General features: G+C 41.8%; 1 protein-coding gene across 1 annotated transcript in view; it reads right to left on the reverse strand.

Moving 5' to 3' along the window:
• CENPW (centromere protein W) overlaps nt 1-22,521 on the reverse strand; it is a 263,849-nt gene extending 241,328 nt beyond the window's left edge. The window contains exon 1 of the mRNA XM_044064013.1: nt 22,331-22,521. Coding sequence (XP_043919948.1) covers nt 22,331-22,420 — 90 coding nt within the window. The 5' untranslated portion in view covers nt 22,421-22,521. The remainder of the gene's footprint in view (nt 1-22,330) is intronic.
• Between the last annotated feature and the right edge of the window lie 984 nt (nt 22,522-23,505).

Consider the following 23,505-nt stretch of genomic DNA (forward strand, 5'->3'; position numbering starts at 1 on the left):
AGATATGCTCTAGAGAGAAGAGGAGTGAAGGTCAGCAGGACCAAGACAGAATATATGTGTGTGAATGAGAGGGAGGATAGAGGAATGGTGAGGATGCAAGGAGTAGAGGTGGTGAAGGCGGATGAGTTTAAATACTTGGGATCAATAGTTCAGAGTAATGGTGAGTGTGTAAGAGAGTGGGTGGAGAAGAGTGTCAGGAGTGATTTGTGACAGCCGAGTACCTGTAAGAGTGAAAGGGAAGGTCTACAAGATGATAGTGAGACCAGCTATGTTATATGGGTTGGAGACAGTGGCATTGACAAAAAGGCAGGAGTTAGAGCTGGATGTGGCAGAGTTAAAGACGTTAAGATTTGCACTGGGTATGACGAGGTTGGACAGGATTAGGAATAAGTATATTAGAGGGTCAGCCCAGGTTGGAAGGTTTGGATCAAAGCCAGAGAGGCAAAATTACATTGGTTTGGACATGTGCTAAGGAGGGATGCTGAGTATATTGGGGAAAAGATGCTAAGGATAAAGCTACCAGGTAACAGGAAAAGAGGAAGGCCTAAGATAAGGTTTATGGATGTGGTGAGAGAGGACGTGCAGGTGGTTGGTGTGACAGAGCAAGATGCAGAGGACAGGAAGAAATGGAAACAGATGATCCGCTGTGGTGACCCCTAACGAGAACAGCCGAAAGAAGATGATGATGACTATTACATTGTAATCAGAACTAGCGATGCCGGTCTCTGTTTTGCCATAACTTTGCTGTTGTTAAGATCTATGAAAACTAGGATTATACTGGCTAAATTCTGAAGTACAGGTAAGAGTACAACAATCAGCAATAGTATTTTGCTTAGATAGTTTTAACAAATATGGAGCTAACTAACATCCAAACACCTTGTGAAATTCAGATGGAGTATCTAGGTATTGTCACTTTCTGTTATCTTTACCTTACTTGTGATTACACTGATTTGGTCAAAGGAAAATTTAAATATCTACTGTATCCACATGACTTAATCTGACCTTATCCAAAAGGTTGTCAAATGCATTTGAAACATACTGTTTACCAACATTCTGCACTTACAGAAAATATTTCTTCTACTGTTCTATAATACAGTACTATGCTTCCATTATCTGATATACCACAAACATTCACTGTCAAGTGCTGTGTTTCTTCCATGTGACCTAGGTTGTGTCTGAAACCGACTTTCAAACTAACAAATCTTTAGTTATGTACTTACCATAACTTTGGATGTATGGGATCCATCTCGCCTACATTCATCACTGATGGGCTCGGAGCCGATCCGTCGGCTCCGACTCGGCCACTATACACTAGAACTAAGTCTCTCATTGGCTGAGCTACCCCCTTATCCCATCATGCACCACGCCTGCTTCCCCAGATCTTGTTTGTTCGCTTTTATACATACATACAGATACAGAAACATACCAAAAACAGTAACCAACCAGAGCCCTCCCACAGGAGAGCTTAGCAAGATCAATATTTCCTCCAAATCCAAAAGGTAGGGGGAAGGAGGGTGGGTATGTATGAATGTAGGCGAGATGGATCCCATACATCCAAAGTTATGGTAAGTACATAACTAAAAGATGTAATGGGATCCTATCTCGCCTACATTCATCACTGATGGGACAGCGTCCCTAGCACCTGAAAACCCTGGGTGGCTCACTGGAACACACTCCTGAGAACTGCGGAACCAAACGAAGCTCTGCCTCGGGAAGTCACATCCACCTTGTAATGAGAAATGAAGGTGTGCGGAGAAGACCAAGTAGCAGCCGCACAAATATCATCTATTGAAACTTTGGAGTGAAAGGCTACAGAGGTGGCCATGGCCCTGGTAGAATGAGCTTTGAGTGGGAAAGGCAACTCTCTGCCTGACTGGGAATAAATGAAAGAGATGCAATCTTTAATCCATTTAGCAATGGTGCTTTTGGAAACTGGTAGACCTAATCTATTCTCCGCAAAGGACACAAATAGTTGGTCAGATTTTCGTGTCTGCATGGTCCTATCTAAATAAAACCGCAGTTGCCTGTGAACATCCAATTGGTGGAAGGTATATTCTGCTCTGTTCGAGAAATTTGGAAAGAAAACTGGGAGTTCCAATGATTGCTGAATGCATAAAGGAGATGCTACCTTAGGCAAAAAAAGATGGATTCAATCTGAGGGAAACTCTGTCTTTGTGAAAAATCAAGTAAGAAGGAGAAGAACAGAGAGCCTGAAGCTCCGAAACACACTTAGCAGAGGTTATTGCCACTAGAAAGGCAGTTTTCCACGACAGGAATTTTAAATCACAAGTGGCTGCCGGCTCAAAGGGACGGGCAGTTAAGAGAGGCCAGAACCAGATTCAAATCCCAAGGGGGCACGGGATGAGTCATAGGAGGCTTGAGGAGCCAGGCTCCCTTAAGAAATGACAAGAAATGACTTGCAAAGTCTGTTAGCCATTAAAGAAGGCTCTATAGCAACATGAAAATTAGATATAGCCGCCAGTTGAACCTTAAATGTGGAGACTGAAGAGCCTGAATAAAACAATGAAGCTAGAAATTCCAGGACCTGCGGAACTGGGGCCGAAAAGGGATCAATGTCTCTCTGTTGAGCCCAACAAACAAACCTTTTCCATTTGCTGGAATACAATTTAACGGTAGACGGCTTGTGGGAAGAAGACAAGATGTGCATCACTTCTGAGGAAAGAGAAAGATCTCTAACTAAGGATGGAAGTGGAGTAACCAAGCAGCCAGTCGCAGCGACCGGAGGGACGGATGAGGGTGACCCGACTGATTGGACAACAGATCCGGCACTGGGTCCAGAATCCAGGGGCCCTGTACCGCATACTTCTGCAGGAATGGGAACCAAACCTGACGGGGCCATTGAGGAGCGACCAAAATCATGTGGCACCCGACATGAAGAGCCTTCTGAATCACCCTCGGGAGGAGGGGAATCGGGGGAAAGGCATAAAGCAGACCGGGGGGCCAATTGTGGGCTAGAGCATCCCTGGGAGACTGGCCCTGAGAGGGCGTCAGAGTGAAGAACTCTCTGCACTTCGCATTGTTGGGGCTGGCGAACAAGTCGCAGCAAGGGAGACCCCATTTGGCGAAGATCTGCGCAGCCACTCTGTTGTTTAGGGACCACTCGTGGGGCAACAGGAGAGTCCTGCTGAGCCTGTCTGCAATCACATTGGTTTTCCCGGGAATGTGTGTGGCTACTAAGAAATGTTGAGAGGCTATGGCCCAACGCCATACTCTCATGGCCTCCCTGCAAAAGGGGTAGGACCTGGTTCCGCCCTGCTTGTTTATGTGCCAAACTACCGACATGTTGTCGGACAGAATCGCAATAGTACCTTGGGGAAGAGCATGATGGAGTGCCTGTGAAACTAGAAGCACCGCTCTCATTTCCAGGATATTGATATGAAGGTGCGCTTCGCAATCCTGCCAAGTGCCTTGGACAGACCTGTCCAGATAATGACCCCCCCACCCTGAGAGGCATCCGTGGTCACTGTGGCAACAGGGGGCTGAAGGGCGAAGGGACGCCCCCGGTCCAGATTGGACCGACATAGCCACCAACGGAGGTCCCGACGACAACTGTCCATAATCAGAACTAGATGGTTCAGAGGAAGTTCTTGGTAAGACCATTGAGCCGATAACAGCCATTGCAGCACCCACATATGCAGCCAGCCTGGCTAACGGTACTAGAAGGATAGCTGCAGCCATCGAGCCCAACAACTGAAGAATCTGTCTGGCAGGAGCTCGAGATTTGGGTAACAGATTTAGAACTTGTGATTGTAGAACCTGAATTCTCTCTGGTGTCAAAAACGCCCGCATCCTTTTTGTGTCTAGCTCTGCGCCTATAAAGGTGATACGCTGAGATGGCCGCAGCACAGATTTTTTCCAATTGAAAGTGATGCCTAGCGAGAGACCCAAGGTTACTGTGGCCCTCAGCACTCAAACAAGAAGATGCTTGGAGGTGGCAGTAAGGAGCCAGTCGTCGAGATAGGGAAACACCTGGAATCCTAGACTTCTCAAGTGAGCTGTCACTACTGCCAGACATTTGGTAAACACCCTGGGGGCTGTGGTGAGACCAAAGGGCAGTGCACGAAACTGGAAATGACTGGTTCCTAGGCGGAAGCGTAAATGACCCCTGGACTCTTGACGTATCAAAATGTGATAGTAAGCATCCTTGAGGTCTATGGAGCACATCCAGACATCCTTCTCCAATAACGGGAGAATGGACTGAAGGGTGACCATCCGGAACTTGGACTTCTTCACAAAACGATTTAAAGAGCTTGGGTCCAAAATGGGCCTTACGTCCCCTGTCTTTTTTGGCACCAAAAATAATCTTGAGTAAGTTCCTGATCCGATCTGGTCGGCGGGGATGGGCTGGATGACCCCTTTGCTTAGCAGCCTGAAACTTCTACGGCTGCCAGATCCCATTGACTGGGTGGCACGTCCGGGATTCTCCTTGTAGGAGGAGGGGGCTTGAAAAAGGGGATAAGGTAGCTTCCAGTTACAATGCGAAGCACCCACTTGATCCTTGGTTTCGATTGCCAAGCCTGTGGGTATTTCGCAAAACGACCCCCGACCGGCTCCGGAGAAGCACAGCCGGGCAACGTCCTAGGGATGTTGAGGGTAGGAGGAACCACGAAAGGAGTCGCGGTCTCCCGAGTTACGGGGGCCTCTGCCACCTCTAGGGTGGCGTCTTCCTGAACCCCCCCCCTGCCTCTGGAGGGTGGATCACTCGGTGGAGTAGAGAAGAACTTTTGGGATTTCCTGAACCACATCTTCCCTCCTCTCTGGGCCTTGGGATAAGGTCTAGATGGAGCAGAGAAACGGGCCCCAATGGCAGTCAAGGTCTTCCCTTCCTGCTCGCACCGAGTAAGCGTGTCCTTCACCTTGGGTCCGAACAAAGAAGACCCATCAAAGGGGGCGTCGGCGAAGGAAGACTTAAAGGCATCCGCGAGTGGACACAAGCGTAACCAGGCTTGTCTCCGAAGAGCCACTCCTGTGCCCGCTGCTCTACTCACCCCTTCGGCTGCGTAGGAAATGAGCCTCATGGACGAGTTGACAATAGAAGATAGGGTAGTCATCTGGGCACCTACGGTCTGTGCTAATGCCTCAGGGAGGTTACCCACAAGGGACTCTCCTAACTCCTTGAGGAGGTCCCTTTGGAGCCTTGTAAAATGACAGAGATAGTTCGGGGACCGTAGGGTAAAAGTCGCTGAAGAAAGGGTACGCTTCCCGTACCTATCCATGCTCCTAGAATCCTTATTGGGAGGATGAATAGACGTCGAAGTTTCAGCAACTCGAAAGTCTAAAGCGTACCAAAAAGATATCCCAAAAATGTCTTTACAATGTTTTTGCAGGTGGCAAGCCCCCCTGCACCCCCCCCACACTCCCCCATTTAAATATACCGACTCCGAGATTGCACTACAACGGGGATAAAGGAAATTTCCCATTCTGCGCTGTATGCAGAAGCACACAATGTGAGAATTTCCGTCCCTCCGCTATAGTGTGGTCACGGAGCTGATATATTTAAGCAAGTGGAGTGCAGGGGGACTTGGCCCCCTGCATACATGTAAGTAAACTTGTTTTTTTTTGTTTGCTTCTCTTCCCTTCACAATTTCGAGTTACTGAAAACTCGGGATTCTGGGCTCGAGTTTCTGAATTTCGAGCTTTCAGTAACTCTATCTTATGAAGGGGAACCATATAAATATATACATATATATATATAAATATATACATATAAATATATATATATATATATATATATATATATATATATATATATATATATATATATATATATATACACATATATATATATATATATATATATATATATATGTACACATATATATATATATAAATAACTATATATATGTAACATATTTCACATTTGAAGTAGCTGTCGATGCTGGCCTTGACAACTACACCTGTCAGTCAAAACTGCCAATCATGCCAGACACGCCCAAAGATGCGCAGTACCGCCCGCGAGGTACTAATTTGTAAAATAACCCATAATGCTGTATGTGTGTGTTTAATATGAAAGTCAGAAATTCTGTTAAGCTACATTACGGTATATCATAGCTCTTGACATCTTATTTCCAGAATCAGACATTCCATAACTAATGACGGACTCATTTTAAAACGGTATTATTAACTCGATGAACTTACAGAAAAGGCGCATAAGAATCACAGCTCTCAACTTCTTAGCACAAAAAAAATTATGGACAAAGCCAAAAATAACGGGGGTATTGCCATTATAAACTTAGGGTTATTTTACAGATTAGTACCTCGCAGGATGCGCAGTAGCAAATCCAGCCCCGACACGCCCCCACGCCCCCGGCCGGGCTACGCAATATTGACAGGAGTGTCATCCTCATAACATCCTCTTTTACTGCAAGAAAGCACTGCATATGTAACACATTTCACATTCGAAGTAGCTGTCGATGCTGGCCTTGACAACTACACCTGTCAGTCAAAACTGCCAATCATGCCAGACACGCCCAAAGCTGCCCGCGAGATACTAATCTGTAAAATAACCCATAATGCTGTATGTGTGTGTTTAATATGAAAGTCAGAAATTCTGTTAAGCTACATTACGGTATATCATAGCTCTTGACATCTTATTTCCAGATGAGAGACTGCAGGATGAATGTAGGTTGTTGGTAAAAATGTTGAAAAGGAGCGGTCCAAGTACGGAGCCTTGGGGTACTCCTGTTTGAACAGCAAGGAAGGGTGAAAAAGCCTGCTGCCATCTAACAGCTTGTTTTCTGCCAGTAAGGAAGGATTGGAACCAGCCAAGAGTAGAAGGAGAGAGGTTTACCTCTGACAGTTGTTAAGAAGGATGGGATGAGACACAATGTCGAAGGCTTTAGACAGATCAAGGAAGAGATAGGAGACAAGGAGGTTTAAAGGAGACTCCATTCACTGTCACACCTGCATGTCTACAAATAAATATGTGCAACCCTTCCCTGAATTTATATAGGAAAACTCCCTTGATCAAATAGTACATTCTTTCACTAGGGGCACCAACAAACGTGACTTTCTTTTCACAAAACAACCCATGTTTGCTTCTCACACGCTGTCACACACTCACTGGTCAAATCAGATAACCAGGAAATGTTATTCACCATAAGATCTCTGTACAGACCAACAACCAACACAACCATCTTTACAACCTCCTCCAATACCAAACTCCTTGCCCTATCACCAAAATTTTCTACAACCATATAGTGAACAGCATTACATACATTAACAGTAGATACATCCATTTCAGCTCATGTTCGCCACAAATGCAATGTTAAATTTATAAACAAACCCCTCTGGTGAAATTCGGTTCTAAACAACTGGATGATAAAAGGGGAAAAAACTCATAGCCCTAAAGAATATTTAGGGACTTGGTGCGACTTAAGAACAAGACCAAATCCTACAGGCCTAATTATGAAATGAAAACTGCTACATTAGCAAGGGATAACATTCTTGTTACATAAGCAAGCAATACATTTTCTCACAAAAATAGCCACCCTCCCAAGTTCATTAGTGCAAAAAGTAAAAGTCTCTTACTGGAAAGAATACTAGGATTCTTAAAGGGAAATACCACTTAAAGCCTTATTTTAAAAAGTACAAATTTTTTCTTCTTAAAAGGGCTAAAAGTCTGTGTAGGAAGAGTTCCTCACTGGTGGTAATCTGAAAAATTAAGCAAAAAGCCATCTGCTGCTTCTTCACAAGATAGCAAAAAAGTGCTGAAGAAAGCTTCATTTTGACTTCTGATTTCCCTTCACAGGGCTGCCCAATCAGCATTCAGATTGGAAGTTTAGGAGGGTGCCAGAGCTTTTGGAAGATGGTCAGTTGTCATGTCCTAGGCAGGACAAAACCCATCTATCTCACAGGTTACTGTAGTGAAAATGGCCAACATCTAGGCCATGTTGAAGTGATATCTCTCTCTCTCGCTCTCTCCCCTCCATCCAAGAATTTCCCACCTCTGGATCAAACTCCTGCTTTCTGTAAAGCGAATCAAAGCCCTAACCACCTTCAAAACTGACAAGATGAATGGATGGGAATTGCACATTTGTCCCCAACACTTAAGGAAAGTCTGAGTAAGGGGTATATCAGAAGAACTGCACAGGCTAGGATTTAAAAATGTTTAACTGGTCTACTGTTTAGTAAAGTCTGAAAGATTTAACAGTTAACATCTGAAAAACGATCTTTAAAAAAAACCTGTAAAGTCATCCTTGTTAGATATAATTGCTCTTTACAGTGTCTTATTTTTATTAAAATCTCAGAGTGGTTTAACCAGATTCTTACACTAATTTGATGCTCCTTTCCATAATCTGTTAAGTCATTTGAAGGGATAACGAAATCTGTCTTACAAAACAAAATGTTTTTTTGCTGACATTTAGAAACATGGTCTGCAATATGCAGGACTGATAGTTTGAAGAAATGCTATACCAGAGCTCTGTGTAAAAGACAACCACTTAAAATGCAGCAGGGTATATTTACTACAAAGAATTGTGTAGAACTAAGAGGCAGCAATAAATGCATCTTTAGCACTCCCTACATTTTCTATGCAGCTGGTAATATATACAGCAGGTAAAGCTTTGCGTACTACACAGAATTATGATCATGTTTCTCCAATTATAATCAAGTTGTTATATGTTCACCATAGCTAGGGGACATCTATGCAAACAAAGTCAGCAGCAGAATTATTCAGTTGGTTGTAATTCATATATGGAAGAACAGTGCATCAAGGGAGGCTGCCAGAGGTAACATTCTACGAGGCACAGACTAACAAAGCTAAAACTCCTGGAAACATAACCGATCAACATAAAAAAGTGTTCCTCAGCACAACATGCTTAGGGACATTGGCAGGTCTGCATTCATCTCAACAAAGTAACAAAAATGTGAAAATATAGTTAGCAGCAGTATATAAATTCACAATACCCCTGCAGTACAAACAGCAGCTTAATCACTCATGACAGCTAGCCAGAGACAAAGTTAACAGACAGCAGCCAGGCAATGACCTCCTGAAAACATATCCCCTTTGTATAATAATAAGGAAATACATACGGTCTTTCGTGTATGAGCAATGGGGTACAAAGGTTTGAGAACACCATTGTTAATGCTTATATACCAGCAGTACTTAATCAGGAACTCAAGTCTGTAACTGATCTCCAGTGGCATTAAATTACATTCTATAATGGGCACAATTTTATGTACAAAAGGAACATAATGTAGTGCATGCAGCAGTATGATTATATTCCATATTCAGGAAAAAGACAACTTCTTTAAGCACATTTCCGACATAAGAAACATGTACATCTTTGTTAAGCACCTTGCTATGCTATCCTGCTCCAGTCTTGCACTACAGCATAAACAGCAGTAACCACAGCACAGCTTTTGGTAGTTGAAATATGTTTAAAAGCTGTACTACACTTTGTGCTGCAGCACTTCTTTGTTTTGTGTGTGGTAGAACAACGGGTAGTACAGCATTGAAAGCTGTTGAGCACTTGACGCTTGTACAGGTTTTTTTTTTTTTTTTTTACCAATATCTGTTCATATTCTGAAGAAGCCGAAGCTGCATAAACTACAAAGAACTGTTTTGATCTAAGTGGCAGCAATAAATGTGTTGTTTCTTTAGCATTCCCTACACTTTCTATTAGCTGGTAATATATGAAGTAGGTAAAGCTTCATGTACTACAAAGAACTGTGATTTCTCTAGTTATAAACAAGTTGTTATATGTTCTCAAAATTGATGATTCACCACTGGAGTTTCCCTCCATCCTTCCTGGCACATCAATGCTTATCATCACTGCACATCTTTTGTCACCCTCCCACCTACTCATTTCATTAAATATACACTTCTCTTCAGTAACAAGAAGTAATGAAAACCACCAGCTAAATTTACATCTCAGATAATATATGCATGGACATATAAGAACTCAGACGAGCTGGTTCATGTAAATATGCTTTTCACGCAACAGTCTGTGCAGATTCCCCTGCATTTCCAGCCAGTGAAACGTAGTGCTTTTTTAAAAGCGGATCAGAACACCACAGACTACAGTTTTGATGGTCTAATAACACACAATGCAGCATTGGTAATTATTATGCTTGCAGTCCAGGGAATCATTGAGGAGCCCATCCTAAATTCCCAGTTACACCTCATACATTGTCTGGTTACGTGACTTGCTCAAAATCACACAGCAGGCAAATGAGGGCTGTAAAAATCACACCTTATACCACACAAACTATAGTACACAGCCTTAACCCTTTGTATCAACTGCTAGCTATCCTGGAATAATCTATCTTTACTTCACACCCCACCAACTACATCTTGTTATTCTGGGAATAGCACCAACAAATTTCTATGTTATCTGCAATTTTGCAATAATTTCAAAACTTTCCCCACCTTTAATGTGACCTATAACATGTACAATTTAATTGAAAAACAAATCTGTAAGGGGAAAAATATAAAAAAATAAAAAAATGTACAATAAGCTGGTTGAATAAGTGTGCACACCCTTAAACTAATACTTTGTTGAAGCACCTTTTGATTTAATTACCACATTCAGTTCGATCAGCATGGCACATCTTGACTTGGCAATATCTGCCCACTCTTCCTTGCAAAAGCACTCCAAATCTGTCAGATTGTGGGGGCATCTCTTGTGCACAGCCCTCTTCAGGTCACCTCACAGACCAACATACTTTGTTGAAGCACCTTTTGATTTAATTACCACATTCAGTTCGATCAGCATGGCACATCTTGACTTGGCAATATCTGCCCACTCTTCCTTGCAAAAGCACTCCAAATCTGTCAGATTGTGAGGGCATCTCTTGTGCACAGCCCTCTTCAGGTCACCTCACATATTTTTTATTGGATTTAGGTCTGAGCTCCGGCTGGGCCATTCCAAAGATTTAATTTTCTTCTGGCGAAGCCATTCTTTTGTTGATTTGGATGTATGCTTGGGGTCATTGTCATGTTGAAAGGTAAAATTCCTCTTCATCTTCAGCTTTCTAGCAGATGCCTGAAGGTTTTGGGCCAAAAGTGACTGATATTTGGAACTGTTCATAATTCCCTCCACCTTGACTAAAGCCCCAGTTCCAGCTGAAGAAAAGCAACCCCAAAGCATGATACTGTCACCACCATGCTTCACTGCGGAGATGGTGTTCTTTTGGTGATGCGAAGTGTTATTTTTGTGCCATACGTACCTTTTGGAATTGTGGCCAAAACGTTCAATTACCCATTTTCCCACATGCTTTTGGGAGACATGATATATTGTTTTGCAAATTTTATCAGGGTCTGGATGTTTGTATGTGTAAGAAAAAGGCTTCTGTCTTGCAAACCTACCCCATACTCCAGACATATGGAGAATACGGGAGATTGCTGCCACATGTTGTACAAAAAAAGGACTTAGCAGAAATTCCTGCAGCTCCTTCAGTGTTGCTGTAGGTCTCTTGGCAGCCTCCCTGACCAGTTTTCGTCTTATCTTTTCATCCAGTCTGTAGGGACGCCCAGTTCTTTGCAATGTCATTGTTGGCCCACATTTTCTCCACTTTTTGATGACTGTCTTCACTGTGTTCCATGGTATAGCCAATGCTGTGAAAATTTTTTTGTATCCTTCTCCTGACTGATACCTTTCAACAACGAGATCCCTTTGATGCTTTGTAAGCTTTCTGTGGACCATGCCTTTTGCTGTAGCAGGCAACTGAGTAAATGTCAGGAAAATCCTACTAGGACAGCAGAGCTTTATTTGTGGTTAATCAGAGTCTCTTTAATTGATGGCAGGTGTGTACCCAAGAAGACTGAATGTTGTTAAGTAAATCAAAAGATGCTTCAACAAAATATTAGTTTAAAAATCCTACTAGGACAGCAGAGCTTTATTTGTGGTTAATCAGAGTCTCTTTAATTGATGGCAGGTGTGTACCCAAGAAGACTGAATGTTGTTAAGTAAATCAAAAGATGCTTCAACAAAGTTCATAGGTTCATACTAGGCTATCTGCCCTAGGGCATTTATAAGCCTAGCCAGAGTACATTTTAAATTAATTTTGCTATGCCCTTTTTCGAGGTTAGTATACTGTCTAACAGTGACACAGAAGTGATACCCGGGGTAAACCTATGATCTCCCATCCACTCATCAAGATTCCTCTTGAAGAGAGTCAATGAGGGACTCTGCCTAACCTGGACTGGGATTTTATTCCATAGAGAAGGGAGCCTCTGGGTTATGAATCTGTCCCTCCAGCATGTCCTATTTATTTCAGTGCTGAGGTTCAAGTCTCTCGAGCGTGTAGCTCGATGGGATTTGGATTTTTTGAGGTGCAGCATGTCCCTTAATTCCGGGTTGGACATGGCCTTATACGTCAGGCACAGGTCACCTCTGAGCAGGCGGTATGCCACTGAGTAGAGCTGGAGTTTCTTCAACCGGGCAGCATATGGCATCTGTTTGAGCCCTTTGATCCTCTTGGTGAGGTACTTTTGGGGTCTTTCCAGTTGCTGCAGGTGTTTGGTAAGGTACATCCCAAAAGGGGCATTGTACTCGATTATGGGCCTGATGAGGAATGAGTAAAGAGGCACGATGACCTCCCCTAATCTAGATGTGAATCCCTTCATGATTAGGTGGGCTATATAAAATGTTTTTCTAACCACTTTGGCCACGTGGTTGTCAAATGAGAGATTGCCATCAACTTGGGTCCCCAGGTCCCTAATGACTTCTTCTGTACTTAATGGATTACCACCTATGTGGTAATTTGTGGGCACTTTGTTTTTGCCAAAGGGGATGACTATACACTTTTTGGCGTTTAGCTTGAGGCCATGGCTCTGGCACCAGTTGTCTGTTTCTATGAGGCCCTTTTGGAGGATGCTTGTGTCGGCTGGAGAGTCGATTATGGCGCCCAGTTTGCAGTCATCTGCAAACTTGGTCAGCCACAGTCCTTCCGTGTTGACCTGTACCTCCGAGAAATATATACCAAACAAGAGAGGTCCCAGGACTGAGCCTTGTGGGACGCCACTTGTAACTGGTTTGGAGTCTGACATGGCTCCAGCAATTCTAACCATGTGGGTTCTGTCCTTGAGCCAGTTTGCAACCCATCTAGTGACATAGGGGTTTATATTTAAGCTGGTGAGCTTATCTATAATGCCTGAGTGGGGTATTGTATCGAAGGCTTTTGCGAGGTCCAGATAGGCTGTGTGGACCACCTTCCCTTCGTCAATGGCCTTGGTGACTGTTTCAAAGAAGTCAACCAGGTTTAAGAGGCAGGATCTGCCCTATTAGTTTAGGGTATGCTCACTTATGCAACCAGCTTATTGTACTTTTTTATTTTTTATATTTCTTCCCCCAACAGATTTATTTGTTTTTTCAATTGAATTGTACGGGCTACATTAAAGGTGGGAAAAGTTTTGAAATTATTTATTGTGGTCTCAGTTTTTTATATCACAAAAAGCTGGCATTTTAACAAGGGTGTGTACACTTTTTATATCCACTGTGTATGTATATATATATATATATATATATATATGTATATATATATATATATATATGTATATATATATATATATATATATATATATATATATATATATATATATATATATATATATATATATATATATATATATATATAGGATCTATATTACCATATCGCACGCTCAGAAGAGCGAACGACAGATAATCGACCCCATGTAAGAGAAAGCTTACATTGAAACTATTTTCCAACAGAAAATCGCTGTTTTGCAAAAAAAAAACAAAAAAAACAAAACAAAAACAGTACATTACTTAACATTACTTAACGTGGGGGGCTTTGCCCCCCACCCCCGATGTGGGGGGCCCCTACTTAAATATACCAACTCCAAGATCGCACTACAGTGCCGAAAAGGCAAAGTAGCTAAAGCGGCCAAACAAATTATTTCCCAGGGAAAGAATTCTCTGAAATGCCACTTCGCTATTTTGCCTTTTCGCACTTTACTGCTTGACAAAGATGCATTCAACAACCTGTGTCTGCGATGGCATAATAGGGAACCTAGATATATATATATATATATATATATATATAGTTCCCTTTTATAATCTCGAAATAATGAAATCTCAAATTTCAGTATCTCAAAACCATAAAGGCAAAACCACAAAACACCGACAGCCCAAAACCGTGAAATTTAAAATCCCAAACATAGCATACACCAGACCACACATACACCACAACACCCACAGTACAAAACAAAAAAAAACACACAAAAGCATAACACCACACATCCACAAACCTACACTACAAATACCCCCTACTTATATATACTAACTCCAAGATCGCACAAACAGAAAAAGAAAGTAAACTCACACTCAGACATTCCACAGTCTCTTGCGCGCGTGCGCGCGCGCACACACACACATATATATATACACAAACACAAACATCAACACATACAACACGTACACACTCATACTTTCACCTGCCCACCCTAACCCACATGTACAACTTACAAACACACACACACACTCAAACTCCCACCCAAAACCCTTACAAAACACTCACTTACCTTAAATTCCACAAACGACACAGCATGTAACATAGCATAAAGCCATAACTGCAAATATGAGATATTCAAATTCGCAATTATGCACTTTTTCACTATTTTAAAATTTTGCCTTTATGGTCTTGAGATACTGAAATTCGAGATTTCAGTATTTCGAGATTATAAAAGGGAACCACACACATACACAAACATATATATATGTATGTATGCATGCACCAAAGGGGTCAGTTGTACTTAAAAACACTTTATTGCAAATCAGTGCACAAACTGTAACTTCAGTTGCAATAATGGTTAATCCATGTCCTGGACTGGGTCCCACTATATAATAAATGTATTAAATACCATGTTAGTGACACCATCTGAGAGTTAGTAAATGAATATCTATATACTTTTTATTAATTTTCTAGAAAACTTTTTTTTTAATTCTATGAATAAACCTTAACCAGATGTGGTTTTATCTTTGCTTAGATTTGCAACTGTGTTAAACAGTCTCCTTGTATGATAGCTAATGGGCACAGTATTTTTTCATATAAGGGGTGGCGTAAGCCACAAAAATTTTGGCTAGGCTTATAAATGCCTTGGGGCAGATAGCCCAGTATAAACCTACAAACCTATGAACCTATAGATACGGCATACACAGCATGCATACAAGGAAACAAAATAAGATAAGTCGAAGCATTTTTGGCTGTGCAGAGCTATTTAAAAAGTCTTTTGAATGCGAGTTATGGCAGGACAGGTGAGAGCATATATATTTCTGCTCCCATTTTTCAGATCACAACTAGTCTACTTGTGTTGCCTTTGTATCCTAAATGTGCCTCCAGCCCATCAATTAACATTAAAACACTTATTATTCAGGAAAAACAGTAGTTTCCAACACAGTTATTTTTAACCTCCCTTACCTAGTGCAGAGGACTAAAGCTCTGACCTCTTAATGGGCTGCCTCCAGTGCAGAGGGTACAGGATTTGAATACTCCACCTTTATTTGCCTATTTATTTATTAGCATTTGTTTACTTAAGTCCAACTGAGTAGTGCCCTTTTTCAATGAAGGCCCAGGTAGAAAAGGTCCATTATACAGCCTGTTGCGTGATCCACTTTAACCAGGTAGTACATGGGAACAGTTGGGAATTTTGGCTAAGCTCCTTAATGGTCTCCTGGGAGGTATGCCTTGCACCTACTTATGAAACTAAATCTTCCATTACCATACAATATTTTTTGCAACAACAAATATTTATTTGCACTCCCCAGACCTACTAATTCTCACAGAGACCTGGCTGAAACCACTTAACTCAAATAACGAAATTCTCCCACTTGGCTACAACATACTAAGTCTGGATAGAATAAATAGAAAAGATGGAGGATTGGCTATCCTTTACCCTGACCATCTCACAGTAATCCCCTCCAACAGCTCTCTACCTCCCTTCCCCCCACTGAAATTTTGTCAGTAAATGTAATTCTCAACAAACATCTTACCTTAACTGTTGCCGCCATACACATACCTCCTCCTTGAACAAATACTATCCTGGTTTTTGGAGAACATTACAACAGAAACAACCATTATATGGATGTCAACATAAATTGGCATCCCTTTAAAACAGACTTCCCTTGTCAAAGTATAAACCTTTATGGCTTTGCACAGGTCATCTCAACTCCAAACCACCTAAACAAACTCTCAAACTCGCACTCAATTATCGATTGGATACTAGTATCTCATCCCACTAACTGCCATAAACCTGAATCTCTATCTGAATCTCTTAGCGACCACATGCCTATCCGAGTACTTAGATACACCTCCCACACTACTAGCAATCACAAATATAAAACTTTCTACAAACTGACCAACTTCAACCCAGAATACTTAAACCTATCCTCCATTAACTGGTCTTCACTCCTTTCCCTGCCTCTTAATGACGCTGTCTTACACTTCAATTCAACTTTCTTAAATATTTCGAACAAGAGTTAAATCTGAAGTTTTCTCTTGACTTACCAACACCACTCATTCCTTTATCCTTGTCAGAGATCTAGCGTGGAAAAAATGGACTAAATCAAAATCTCCTTCAGACTTACAAAAATATAAAGAATTTAGAATCTGATAAAAGAAACTTATACTCACAATCCACCTCTAATCATAATAATCCTAAGGATTTCTGGAAGTCCATTAACCACATATTACATCCAGGTAACCCACCATCTCCCAACCCTGACCCTAACCTGTCTCCCACAGAAACAGCCACCCAGTTCAATTCCTTTTTCATCAATACCATTAGTAAATAACTGCCTTCTAGCTCCAGATCTCTTCTTAACTCCACCCTTGCTTCGGATTCATCTAGCCCTCACTCAGAAAATCACTCCAATCCCCCCTGCAAAAAAACACTTTTTCTCTTCAACCTCTATCAACTGCCTATATCAAAAAACTTCTTCAGAACCTAAAACCTTGCTCTTCTTCTGCTGACAACTTGCCACCATACTTCCTAAAAACAGCCTCCTGTTCCATTGCATACTCCATATATATTCTGATAAATTGCACACTGTCCGAATCTACTGTTTCATCCATCTGGAAAAAATTCTACACTATCCCCATCGATAAAGGTGGAAACTTTATAGAAATTTCCAATTTTAGAGCTATGGCTATTCTCTCTCCACTCTCAAAAATCATGGAAAAATGCATCCATGCACAATTCCTACGCCACCTATTACTAGAAAACCTTTTAACACCCACTCTGCATGGTTTTCGACCGAACCATAGTACTTCCACCACTCTCACTGCTTTTACCAATTCAGTTGCACAATCCAGAGACAATAACAAACTAGTCTCTTGCCTATTCCCGGACTTATCCAAGGCATTCAATACTGTGTCTCATCCGTTGCTCATTTCAAAACTAACAGAACTTAATCTGTCCCCATCCACTGTCTCTTGGTTCAGCAGCTACCTGTCCAATAGACAGCAGTCTGTTAGATAGCTTTCTACACTGTTTGCTGAGGGATGTTATCAGCCTTCCACCTCTCATTCTGTTTATTGAGCTTTCTTACTCTCCCTTACATTTAGGAATACTGCAACAGTGAATAGAAGGACACAGTCCAGTTGTGTAAAATCTTGCCATAAAAGCAGATGTCCTTCTCTTCGCTACTGCAGTATTCGCTCTCTCCCTCCAACCCCTATTCAATCTTCTGCATTTTTTCATTCTGGTTGAGCATGGCCTCCTCTGTTTTATGATGCTTGTTTTCTACTGGGGAAAGTCAGTTCTGAGTATTTTTATGACCTACTTTCTGTGCGGAGAGCATAAATGTGACGAACGGTGTAAACAAGATCTTTTAATCTAATGTACACTGGTCCAGCATTGGGCTGTCTGGGTTGAGGCATCCTTTATATTTAGAAATACTGCAACAGTAAAGAGAAATTCATCTTCTGTTATGGTAAGATTTTACACAACTGTACTTTTTCTCAGTAATACTATGTGACAATGAGAGCTGGACTACAACTAAGGCTGTGCAATGAAAAAAGTGATGCTTTTGAACTTTTGTGAATTAACCCCGGCCATTCAATGGATTTTTACTTAACTAAACCTCAAATACATTGGCCACACGATGCTAACAATTGAATCACTACAAAAGACAACAGATGCTATGAAGTTAAAGAATAGGATGAAAAAGGCTAAAATAATGAATATACACTGATGTTCCACTCACCAGGCTAAACAAGGAGAAAATTACTGTCAGCTGCCTGTCAGGTGCCAGGATCTGCCAAATAACACACGGACTCAGGTCACTCCACAACAAGTACAAATATGATTCTGTCATTGTCCATGTTGGTGTGAATGACCCGAGATGCAGCTCCCTGGACTACATGAAAAGAGACATGGAGGAGCTCTCCGATCTTGTAGTCCAGGTAAGTATGACCCCAGCCTTGAGTAACATCCTGCCATCACCCAGAATGATACAACAGTACAAGGACAAAATGATTGGCTTCAACAACTGGCTAAGCTTCTGGTGTCATTCTAAAGGGTGCCAGAATCTGTCTGCCTGGGATGACATGATCAACAGACCATGATGCTTTACCAGATATGGCCTGCACCTGTCACCCTTGGGATTCCGGATACTGGCTAAGGCTCTTGCCACCTCTACAAGTACCTTTTTTAGGCAAGCCTCAAATGACAAATTCTCCACCATAACAGGTACAAGCAAGCAAAATTTGAGGGTAAGGCTACTCAATGCTAGAAGTCTAAACCTCAAAATGCACTCACTCAAGGCACTCCTTAAATTGGAGAACATCAACATCTGTGCAGTGACAAGAGACCTGGTTCAAGGCTCCAGAGAGCACCCCTGAATTACCAGGATACACCATTCGGCCACCTAATCTGGACCTAACACTAAAGGCGGAGGAGTGTCCATATTCATTAAGGATATTCACACCCCCTGGCTAGTTGCTCAGCATAATGCATCCAGGATTATCCAAGTGCAACTAACTCTGGAAAAGACCACAATCCAAATTGTAGCTTGCTACAGATCCCCCCCCCCATGCCCCAGGATTCACACTCCTCATTTCTTGATACACTGGAAAATGTTAGGGTACAACCTAACACCCTAATAATCGGCGATTTCAATTACCCCACCATTAACTGGGAAAACTACTCATGTACCTACTCTTTTGCTCAATGTTTTCTGGAATTCATAAATTCCAACGCCTTGGATCAACTTATTCACACCCCCACCAGGGGCAGCAATATCCTAGACCATTTCTCCAAAGCCAACTTCACGCATCTTAAGACAGAAGTGGCAAAACTTCAAGATACCCATGCAGACGTACAATAGAGGTACGACTGCTGAATCCTACACAAATGCACTTTATAGGCACTTACACGAGTGCATGGATCATGCTATCCCTAAAAGAACCAAGATGCTATCCTCCAAAAAAAGGTGGCCACTCTGGTGGTCCCTTGCCATAAACAAACTCAAAAACAGAACAAAGAAACTGCTGTAAAAAAAAAAAAGAATAAAATCCCAAGATTGGAGGAACTCACTGGTCAGCCTGAGTAAGAAGCTGAGATCCCTCATAAAATCCTACAAAGCTAGTTAGAAAAACAAAATTGCCACTGTTTCTAAAGACAGCCACAAAGCATTCTATAGCTATGTCAAGAATCTTGCAAACACACCAAAAGGAATGAAGGAGGGAAATACATACTGTGTTGGAAACACTTAATTTATAATTTATTGAAATAAAAAAATAGCTTTCTACAGAATCTAATCTCTCTTCTTCTGATAGAACATTAATCAATGGAATGGAATCATATATATCAATTGAAGTAAAAAGCCCCCCTTCTCAAGCACTTGATGGTCTCACAGCAAAACAAAGGCCTTCCCTTGAGCAGGGGGGGGGTGGGGGCTGCTATGAATGGTTATAAATGAAATGATTCCATTCTATGATGTTATGATTCTCACATATTTACTTCTGTAATGATGTACCAATCTCACAATACTCAAAATTCAAACATTTCCATCATTGTATTCTATATTCCAATTTTGTATTCATTCATTTGTTTTTTTATTTGGATTTTCACTTATGTCAAGAATCTCAATGCCAACACTCATATCTGCTCTGAGTTACAGCACAATGATACTAAATATACAGAACCAACTGATATTGCCAACATCCTGGCAGACAGGTTCAGTGCTAACTTTACCCCCCTCTCACCTCCTAAAGGGCCCATCTCTATACAGGAAGAATGCAAAGTTCCTGTAATCACGACTGCATAGGTAAAGACCACAATCTCCAAAGCCAAGAACACAGCATCCATGGGATCTGACAACATCCCAGGCTGCGTTCTACACAAACTACAGAACGAGCTGGCACCCCACCTAAGTACCATGTTCAATCATAGTCTCATCTCAGGCTTTGTGCCCACTGAATGGCGCACAGCAATGGTCATCCAACTCCACAAAGGGGGATCCACCACGGACCCAACCGCCCCATTAGCCTGACGAGCCTGGTCTGCAAGGCCATAGAACATATCATCATGGAACTTATAAACAAAGACATTGGCAATGTCCAAACTCTGGACCCCACCCGGTTCGGGTTTGTAAAAGGCAGATCATGTCTCCTAAACCTGAAAGACTTCTTTGAAGCAGTCACCAAAGCCATAGATGAGGGTAAGGTGGTTCACACAGCCTATCTAGATCTAGCCAAGGCTTTCAACACCATCCCCCACTCTGGAATTATAGATAAACTCACTAAACTAGGCATAAATTCCTATGCCACAAGATGGGCTGCCAACTGGCTCACTAACAGAACCCACACTGGCAAAGTAGCAGACTACAAATCCAACTTCAGACCAGTGACAAGTGGAATACCACAGGATTCAGTCCTGGGTCCTATCCTGTTTGGTATCTACTTCTCTGAAGTACAGCCTAACACAGAAGGTCTTTGGCTAATGACAGCAAACTAGGAGCCATACCTACAAAAGGGCCTCACTGAGACAGATGCCTGGCGTCAAAGCCATGGACTCAAGCTTAATGCCAAAAAGTGCATAGTCATACCGTTGGAAATCCTGCTACGTGGCACACCTCATCACAAAAGGTTTCTCATTCAGGAAAAAAAAGAGATAATTGTTCCCCACTCATTAGACCCACTACAGAATACAATGCCCCTTTTGGTATGTACCTCAAGACATCTACAACAACTGGAAAGGCCGCAGAAATAGCTCACAAAGAAGATTACTGGCCTCAAACTGATGCCCTACGCAGACCATCTCAAAAAACTCCAGCTTTACTCCATCGCATATTGCCTACTCAGAGGTGATCTCTGCCTAACATATCAAACCCAGGGCTGTTGGATATGCTCCACTTAAAAGAAATCTCAACCCCTCAGAGCTACACGCTCTAGGGATCTAAATCTTGTCACCGTCTTCCCATACTCTGGAACAAACTACCTAACTATATCAAACAAAGTTCATTAGCACTCTTCAAGAAAAATCTTGATGACTGGATGGGAAATGGGAAATTCACCCCGGGATCACTTCTGTGGCTCTGCTCGACAGGGGCAATTTTCTTGCATGGCGAAAGCCTGGGTACCTTTTTGGCTAGGCTTATATAGGCCCTAGGAACAATAGCCTAGTACCTACCCATCTTCTTTTTCCTTCAGCTTTTCCCGGTTAGGGGTCGCCACAGCGGATCACCTGTCCGTTCATGACTGGCAGCGGAGATTTACGGTGTCGATTTGCCAACCCGACACCCAACCTTCCACAGAAGGCACAGGCTCATGCCTAGGGCCAATTTAGTGTGTCCAATCCACCTACAGCATGTTTTTGGGATGTGGGAGGAAACCCACGCGACCACAGGGAGAACATGCAGACTCCACACAGAAGGCACCCCAGCCGAGAATCGAACCAGAGAACCTCTTGCTGTGAGGCGGCAACACTAACCGCTGCACCACCGCGGCCACACAGCCTAGTACCTACCTATGAACCTATAAAATTGCAAGAATTAAAAATAAAAAAAATAAATAAATAAAGCATCTGTTGACAGACCTGGTGTGCTAAACTTGCTAACATCACAAAAAGTTGGACTTCACTAAACAAGCTTAAAAATATTTAATATTTTCAGTCATATTATTGTTAAAAGTTTGCAAACTGTGCAACTAGAAAATGGGCACTTTGTGGCACCATCCAGACTGACGTTAAACGTCCACCCCTAATCATTTAATCCTACAGCCTAAAAAGCACCATAACAAAGCACACGAATTCTTTACAACATAGAGAAAGGGTGAGCATCTGTGTGTATTTAGAAACGAGTTGAACATCAAATTCATTCAAAACGTCAAAAGTGCTTCTCACCAAAAGATCACTGTTCGCACTAAGTCGACTTTTCAGATTCATTTTTTTCATTGTAGCTTTCAAAGTTGACCGCGGAACTGTACTTTTCATTATTAAAAAAAAAAGACAGACAAACTAAAAAAAAAAATCTTTGTAAATAGTAAGAGATGCTGCAGCTTACTTAGAATACACCGCCTTTACAAAACGATACGTAAGTGTTATGACACATCAAACATGCGACTTACACTGAAGAGGAGCGACATCCAAGAGCAAACTGTTGCGGTAAAGGTGGTTGTATTTTCTGTTATGTTTTCGTGTGTCGTTGTTGGGGAACATTCTTATTTACGGTCCAGTAAAGTACTTTCATCTTTTAGGTGTGAATTTTTTTTTATTTGTAATGTCTGACTGCATTTATTTCGGGATACAGTGGACTGCGGTAACTAAGATGAGAGGTACAAACCTGGAACGGTAACGTTTAAAGTACAGTTCCAGTCTAGGGTTGCCACCTTTTCAAATGCCCAAAGTGGGACATTTTTTGTAGAAACGTCAAATTTTGCAGGGCAAAACATACCCACGGTCAGTACAAAGGGCAAAGCTTCACTTTTTTTGCCTGAATAAAAGCTTATTCTTGTAGCATTTTAGTTGCATATTCTGTTTCTTATAACATTTAGGTGTTTCAAATACAAAATAACTGTTTTATGCAGCTATTAAAGAAAATATAGGAAATATTTTTGTCCTAAGACATTTGCCGTTTTTTCATATTTTTTGCAGGACACAACTGCCTAAAGAGGGACTGTCCCTCGCAAAGTGGGAGAGGTGGTAACCCTAGTTAACACTGACACACACCTCTCAATCTTTTAACGCCCAAAATCTGAACAAAGCCTAATAGAATAGGGGGGCAAACTATGACATATAGGGAGAGAATTTAGGTACTATCTGCGTTTATAAACTGAGAAAGTTGCTAGGTTTGCAACTTTTATGTTAGCATGCATTTCAAAAGAATGCAAACCGTGAAACTAAAATGTGTGCCCATTATTTACTGACTTCCATGTTCAGTAAGAAATGTGGGGAGGAGCCCCCCCCCCCCCGCAAAAACAATTTAAAGCACAACATTAGGATGGGGGTGTAAAGTACTGCGTACAGACTGCCCTTCGGTTCCACTAATACTTGAACCAGTCCTTACATCTCTTAATTAA

Source organism: Protopterus annectens, chromosome 1.part0 (assembly GCF_019279795.1).
Source record: "Protopterus annectens isolate FY-2018-M chromosome 1.part0, PAN1.0, whole genome shotgun sequence".
NCBI lineage: Eukaryota > Metazoa > Chordata > Ceratodontiformes > Protopteridae > Protopterus > Protopterus annectens.